At 43.0% G+C, this 7,041-nt stretch overlaps 4 protein-coding genes and 1 non-coding gene across 5 annotated transcripts; 4 read left to right on the plus strand and 1 right to left on the minus strand.

The window, feature by feature from the left end:
* The first annotated feature begins 1,204 nt into the window (after positions 1-1,204).
* On the plus strand, positions 1,205-2,872 carry LOC111616912 (uvrABC system protein C-like). The gene has a single exon (XM_023358270.1). It carries the CDS (start codon positions 1,205-1,207, stop codon positions 2,870-2,872), a length of 1,668 nt encoding a protein of 555 aa, XP_023214038.1.
* Position 2,873: 1 nt separating this feature from the next.
* On the plus strand, positions 2,874-3,344 carry LOC111616913 (putative metallophosphoesterase MG207 homolog). The gene has a single exon (XM_023358272.1). The coding sequence runs from the start codon at positions 2,874-2,876 to the stop codon at positions 3,342-3,344; it is 471 nt and encodes a 156-aa protein (XP_023214040.1).
* A 45-nt stretch (positions 3,345-3,389) lies between these two features.
* On the plus strand, positions 3,390-3,463 carry Trnar-ucu. Its single transcript has one exon. It is a non-coding gene; the product is annotated as a tRNA-Arg (tRNA).
* Positions 3,464-4,181: 718 nt separating this feature from the next.
* On the minus strand, positions 4,182-5,456 carry LOC111616914 (trigger factor-like). Its single transcript, XM_023358273.1, has one exon. It carries the CDS (start codon positions 5,454-5,456, stop codon positions 4,182-4,184), a length of 1,275 nt encoding a protein of 424 aa, XP_023214041.1.
* Positions 5,457-5,548: 92 nt separating this feature from the next.
* LOC111616915 (tryptophan--tRNA ligase-like) lies at positions 5,549-6,564 on the plus strand. The gene has a single exon (XM_023358274.1). The coding sequence runs from the start codon at positions 5,549-5,551 to the stop codon at positions 6,536-6,538; it is 990 nt and encodes a 329-aa protein (XP_023214042.1). The 3' UTR covers positions 6,539-6,564.
* The last annotated feature ends 477 nt before the right edge of the window (positions 6,565-7,041 follow it).

A 7,041-nucleotide genomic window follows, 5' to 3' on the forward strand; every position in this document is an offset into this window, starting at 1 on the left:
TTTTCTCTACTCTTTCTTTGCGATGATTCTTTCTGGAGTGGGCGCTTTTGTGGTGGCTATTTTATGGGTTATCGTGCCCTTTTCAATTCTTTTCACCGGTTCAGTTTGAGGTCTTTATTACCGCCTCTTAAGTAACCGCGTGGTTTTAAAAGTTCAACCAACCAGACGCAAAAAAGTCCGCCAAGATCCGGCTGTAATTCAAGCCGGCGACCAAGAAAATCAACCGGTCGCGGTTAAGCCCGAAAAAACCGCTTTAAATTCGCCTGTTCAAGAAACGACTTTAGCAGTTAACGCCGACAAGCAGGAACAAACGACCTTTGACGACCCTTTTTAAACTTTGTTATAATTCTGTTCAATTTAGCAAGGAATCAAAATGCCAAACCGTCGAAAAAAATCTTTCCAAGATCACCGCAAGCGTTTAATTGAACGCGGCGTGATTACAAAGTTAGATAAGTTAGAAAAAATCAAATTTAAACGTACGTAATTAACCACGTCTCCAGGGGCGGCACATTTTTTCTATAATGTTTTTGCATTCTAATGAAAAGAATAACCTTTAACCGCGACAAATACGGAACGCTTGATTTTTTGATGGCTTTGTTTGTTTTGCTTGTTCACTGCTTAGCTTTTGCTTTTTACCTGGCCCTGGTTCTGGGTCTTTACTTCCTCTTTCACGGCGATTTTAATCTATCAGTGGCTAAGTGAACGGCTCTTTTAGCTTATCCGCTCAGTTTAGGCGTATTTTTTAACGCCACGCTGCAAATTATTTACAGCGAAATAGGTGGACTTTGAATTCGCATGTCAATGTGACTCCACACTTTTGTTTTAGCGGGTCTAATCGCGATTATCGTTTTTGTGGTGAATTAACGTGGAAAAACTAACTTGAAGTCAGTGCCAGCAGCGAATTAAAAGCGGGACCCACCTCGTTGTCTTTACGACCGAATGGTGCGGAGATTGTAAAATGGCCAAACCGATCATCAGCCAACTTGAGCAAGAATTTGCTAACGATCCGATCACTTTCATCGAAGTTGACGCCCAGCAAGCAGCGCTTTTTGGTCGGGAAAATTCTGGATCTTGAAAAGTTCTCAAAGTGCCGGCTTTTTACTTGGTTCAGGACGGTCACGCCCATCTGCTTGGCTACGAATATTTGCCGTTTGACAAGTTAAAAGAAGCTATCGGCCTAGTTTTGCCAAAGGAAAAAAAGTAGATGGATCAAAGCCGACTTGATCACATTCCGGCTAAACCAGGCGTTTACTTGTGGAAAGATCAAATCGGCGAAGTTTTATACATTGGCAAAGCTAAAAATCTTCGCCACCGCATGCGTCAGTATTTTCGCGGAATGCTTAATTCTTACAAAACCGCCGCTTTGGTAGAGCAAATCTCAGACTTTGACTACGTGATCACTCCTAACGAGAGAGACGCGCTGATCTTGGAAAAAAACTTCATCGAGAAACACCTTCCCAAGTTCAACGTCAAACTTTTAGACGATAAGCACTACCCTTACATTGAAGTCCGTCGCAACCAAAAATTGACCATCAAAACGCTCTACCGGATCCGCTCGCAGCGGGCAACCAAGCACGCTTTTTACTACGGACCTTTTCCGACTGGTTTTGGCGTCCGTAAAATAGTCAACCTTTTGAACCGGATGTACGTTTACGAAAAAGGCTTGCCGATTGTAAATTTTGAACCCGCTAGTTTAGAAAGCAAGTTTCGAGAAATTAAACGACTGCTCTCTAGTCAAACAGGTGCTTTGATTAAATTTCTCAAGGCAAAGATGGAGTCGCACGCCGAAAAAGAGAACTATGAAATGGCGCACGAAATCAAACAAACGATTGAAGCTCTGCAAGTTTTAGAAAACCATCAGACCGCCCGCATTAACAATTTAAAAAATGTCGACGTAATTGTGTTTTTAGAACAAGCGGGTTACATCGCTGTCTCGATGCTTTTTTACCGTCAGGGCAACCTTTTATCTCGTTACGAAAAAATCGTCGAAAAAATTGCACCCACGCTGGACACGGTGCGCCAGTTTGTTAGTCAGTATTACCAATCCAATCTCAAACCCGACTTGCTACTTTCCAACTTAAACTTTGAAAGCACCGATTTTCAAATCGTCGTACCGCGCCAAGGCAACAACAAAAAAATCGTCGATCTAGCGATTGAAAATGCCAAAGATAACTTGAGTGAAAAGTTAAAACAATTCCAATTAGTCCAATCCAGCCAGCAGAAAGTTTTGCAGGAGTTGAAAGATCTTTTGGGACTAGAGCATCTTGGTCAAATTGACGTGGTAGACACTTCCCACACTAACAACACTTTACCGATCGGTGTGGTAGTTGTTTATCAGGACGGAGTCAAAATGCCGCGCAAATTTCGCAAATACAGTTTGGCTGCCACTGGTCGCCAAGCTGACGTTGAATACATGGGTCAGCTTTTAACTAAACACTACCGCGAGCGCGACAACGCTTGGCCGAGTCTATTAATCGTTGACGGAGGTAGAGCTCAGCAAAACGTGGCTCAAAGTCTTTTGCCTGGCTTAGCAGTCGTAGCGCTTGGTAAAAATCGGTCCCATAAAACCGACTATTTGCTCAGTCAGTCCGGGCAGAGGATTAAGTTGAAAAAGTCTAATTTGTATAATTTTCTTAGCGGGGTGCAAATCGAAGTTGATCGCTATGCCAAAGTGATTCACCGTCGGAAAAGACAAACTACGTTGGAAGGTGTTTTGACCAGCGTCAAGGGAATTGGCCTTGCGACTGAGAAAAAGTTGCTGGAGTACTTTGGTGATTACGCTAGCATTTACAACGCTTCGATTGACGAGTTAACCGAGGTTGTGCCACTGCGGTTAGCCAGAGCTATCAAAGATAGGTTGGGAGAAAAATAACATGTTTACAATTTTGGTCATTTCCGACAATCACGGCGACAAAGACGTGATGGAAAAAGTTTTAGAGCGCGAAAATTACGATTACAGCGTCCACCTAGGCGATTCACAAATGAGCCAAGCCGAGATTGAAAGCATGTTCAATTTTTACGTGGGTGGCAACAACGATCAAGGTTTTAGCGTTGAAGAGGAAGTGCTTGAATTTGACCATCTAAGGGTGGCGATTTGCCACGGTCACACCGTCTTTGATCGTTCGGGAGGTATGCAACTTGCCCTCGCTCAATTTGCCCAAAAATACCGCGCTCAAGTGGTGCTTTTTGGTCACACGCACATTCCAACTTGGGAAAATTACCAGGGCTTAACTTTTATTAACCCCGGTTCGATTACTTTTCCCCGTTCGTTTGAAGGTAAGACCTACTGCCTAGTAGAGATCGATGATTACAAAGTGGCGAACGTGATTTTTAAAAACCCTTAATCCAATCAAACTTTAAGGTGTTAAAATAAAAGTTATCACTTAATCGGTCGTGTAGCTCAGTAGGATAGAGCACGTGCCTTCTAAGCATGTGGTCGCAGGTTCGACTCCTGCCACGATCGCCATTTTTTTATTGACCTAATTGATTATGCCCCCGAATTATTACCAAAACAAGCTAGACCAAATTGAGAAACTAGTCGCTGAGAAGCGGTTTAAAAAAGCCGCCGAATTAGTCCGCGAGGAACTGGATCTTCCCTACGTACCTTGGAAATACGAACAGTTTTTTCAACGTTGAAACGATTTTTTACTCCGAGAGTTAAAAAACAGCGCTCCGAACAAAAAAGCGTCTCAAATTAGTCATGAGGAATTTTGAAATTGCCTGGAAAGTCACGACGCTCATAAAGTTGCCTTCGCGCTTCAAAACGCTCCCAACCTCAATTTGCATCCGATCGCCGCTAAAGTCAAGAACTGAATTAGTCATTCTGGCAGCGAAAACCGTCTCGCCAAAATAGTTTTGATGGATGAACTAGCCCGGCAAAAGGTGGGCGGCCAAGTTATTTTTGAAAACCAGACCATCGATCTCAGTCGATTCGATAGTTATTTTGATAACGATTTTTACGACCGAGTTTTGCAGCAGATTGACCAGCTCACATCTCAAAACCCCTCGCTCCGCAAACTAGCGGTGCAAAACTTTAAGAATTACTTACTGGTTAATTTCCCGAGCAGTGCCGAGCGTCCTAACCTAGGTCGCTCAATTGTCCGTGTCACCCAAAAAATGCTTGGTACAAGAACTAAATTGACCACCGCAGAACAAATTATTCTCGAGCAAATCAGGCAACTTTAAGCGTTAAGTTCGATCAAGCGGTTAATCACTTTGTCGTTAATGATTGGTACTTGCGCGTAGTTTTTGCTGATCATTTTTTTAATCTCTTCGACTGGTTTGTTGTAGATCTTGGCAAATTTTTGGTACTGCTGTTCAAAATCTTCTTCGGTTGGGCGAATTTTTTCGGCGCGAGCTATTTCGGCAAAGATGAAAGAGTCGATCAGTCTCTTAACCGCTTGTTCGCGAAAACGATCCTTAAGTTCTTGTTCGCTTAACCCGAGCGAAGACGCGTAATCTTTGAGAGTGTAGTTTTGGCGTTTCAGATTCTCGCTAAATTGCTCAGAAATGGCTTGGGTCTCTTTGTCAATCAATTGGTCGGGCACCACCACTTTGGTGTCAGCCTTTAGTTTTTCAAAAACCGCCTGAATAAATTTGTTGCGGCTTTGGATGGCGCTTTGTTCAACAAACATTTCGCGGATGTGTTGGCGCAACTCCTTGAGATTATTGACGTTTTTCAAACCGACTTCTTGGGCCAATTTATCGTCTATATCAGGCAGCTGCTTAACTTTAATTTCGTGGATCTTTATTTTGAAAACCGCCGGTTTACCTTGCAAAGATTTAACGTTGTAATCGCTGGGAAAGTTAACCTTGATTTCGCTTTCTTGCCCCTTGCTTAACCCGATCATTTGGTCTTCAAAGCCAGGGATAAATTTTTGGGATCCGATTTCTAAAACGTAGTCTTTAGCCTGGCCGTTTTCAAACGGCTTGCCTTCGACAAGGCCTTCAAAATCAAATTTGACTAGGTGACCTTTTTCGATTTTTCCTTCGTAGGGAACTAACAGAGCGTGTTTCTCGCGCAAGTTTTCCAGCTCTTTTTCGATTTGACTTTCTTGAACCGAAGTCTCTTGGTATTTAACTCCCAAGTTTTTGTAATTGGCCAAATTGATTTTTGGGTAAACAGCGTAACGCAGTTCAATCGTCAGTTCCTGGTCGCTAATTTTGGCGATTTTAGGCACCGGTTGATCGAGCACTTTATCGTCGGGAGAGATTAATTCCTGCGCTTTTTTGACTAGATCATCAAGTATTTTGTCAATCGCTTTGGCTTTAATTTCCCGCTTGCTAATGTGTTGTTTAGCGATTGCTTCGGGCACTTGGCCTTTGCGAAAACCTTTGACCAAAAGCGAGTTGCGCATTTTTTCAAAGCTACTCTTTTGAGCGGTCACCCACTGAGCGCCGTCAACTTCGGCTTTGATGACTAATTCTGATTTTTCGGCGTCAAAAACTTTTTTCATCCTTACATCCTTATGGTTAACCTAGGCTTATGCACACTGATTATACATTATCCAAATTGTTATAAAAACTAATCGGGTAAAATACACTTACCATGTCCAAGCCTCGCCTTGTAACCGGTATTACCGCGACCGGAAAAATAACTTTGGGAAATTACATCGGTGCGATTAAACAGTTAGTTGCTCTGCAAGATCGTTACGATTTGTTTATTTTTGTGGCCGATTTACACGCTTTGACGATCGAAATTGATCCGGAAACTTTGTCATTAAACCGCCAACAAACCGCGGCTCTTTATTTGTCTTGCGGTCTTGACCCTGAGAAGGTGACTTTGTTTTACCAGTCTGACGTGCCGGCCCACAGTCAACTCGCTTGGATTATGCAAAATATCGTCACGGTGGGCGAGTTATCCCGGATGACCCAGTTCAAAGATAAAGGCCAAAAACAAGCTAATCAGACGACGCAAATTCGGGGCGGACTTTTGACTTACCCGACTTTGATGGCCGCCGACATTCTTCTTTACAATCCTAAGTTGGTGCCCGTCGGATCCGACCAGTTGCAACACCTTGAGTTGACGGCTCACTTAGCGCAGCGCTTTAACAATAAGTACGGACCAACTTTTCAAGTGCCCGAGCCGCTTCTGCCGGCCGTCGGAGCCAAAATTATGTCGCTCAGCGATCCGACTAAGAAAATGTCCAAATCGGATCCCAACCCGAAAAGTTTGATCGCTCTGCTTGACGATCCCGAGTTGGCGGCTCAGAAAATTTTGCGTTCAAAAACCGACTCAGAAAACAAAGTTTACTTAGACGACAAAAAACCGGGTATTAAAAACTTGCTAACCATTTACGCCGCTCTGACTAACCAAAGTCTCAAGACAGTCAGTCAAATTTTCGCCGGAGAAAACAGCTATTTACCGCTTAAGCAAGCTCTGGCTCACGAAGTTAAGCAGTGTTTGACGTTAATCCAAAATCGTTACCAACACTATTTAGACCAAGTTGATCAGATCGTGCAAAAAGGCGCTCGCCGTGCTAACCAAGTAGCCGACAAACAGTATCAATTAGTTGCTCAGAAAATCGGTTTAAACTAACTAGAGTCAACGCTAGCAGTGTTAAAGCGACCGTAGTTAAACTTAATTTTAGTCGCGATGATTCAAAGGTCTTTGTCAATGGCGTAAAGTTTCCGAATGATATCGCCTAGTTCTAAAAGCAAAATGGTGGTCGTAATCACTTTTTTATCTTGACCAGTGTAACCAGACTTCAGCGGGATGATTGACCAAGCGTGGTGAAAATTGCTGTTCTTTAAGTAGGCCGAAACTTTTTCAGGTTGGTTGGAATAAATATCTAATTTTACTTTGGAATACTTAGGGTAGATTAAATCAATGATAATGACGCTAACAAAAAGGTAAGTCATGGTACCGATCAAAATTATGAACCACAACTCGTGGCTGTAAGTCGGTCGGTTAAGTCCCACCGAAATTGTGAAGGAAATAGCCACCATGCAAAGAGAGACAAACGTGTTAATCAGACCGACTGATTTTTTGTAGCGGTGCGAAAAGTAATACACGATAATGTCGGTTCCGCCTGTGCCACC

Source organism: Centruroides sculpturatus, unplaced genomic scaffold, assembly GCF_000671375.1.
Source record: "Centruroides sculpturatus isolate CEXI.00-Female unplaced genomic scaffold, Cexi_2.0 scaffold4284, whole genome shotgun sequence".
In the NCBI taxonomy this organism is placed as follows: domain Eukaryota; kingdom Metazoa; phylum Arthropoda; class Arachnida; order Scorpiones; family Buthidae; genus Centruroides; species Centruroides sculpturatus.

What these genes read in the sequence shown, in the direction of transcription:
- LOC111616912 (XM_023358270.1), top strand. Translation starts at nt 1,205, where the DNA reads ATGGATCAAAGCCGACTTGATCACATTCCGGCTAAACCAGGCGTTTAC.
- LOC111616913 (XM_023358272.1), top strand. Translation starts at nt 2,874, where the DNA reads ATGTTTACAATTTTGGTCATTTCCGACAATCACGGCGACAAAGACGTG.
- LOC111616914 (XM_023358273.1), bottom strand. Translation starts at nt 5,456, where the DNA reads ATGAAAAAAGTTTTTGACGCCGAAAAATCAGAATTAGTCATCAAAGCC.
- LOC111616915 (XM_023358274.1), top strand. Translation starts at nt 5,549, where the DNA reads ATGTCCAAGCCTCGCCTTGTAACCGGTATTACCGCGACCGGAAAAATA.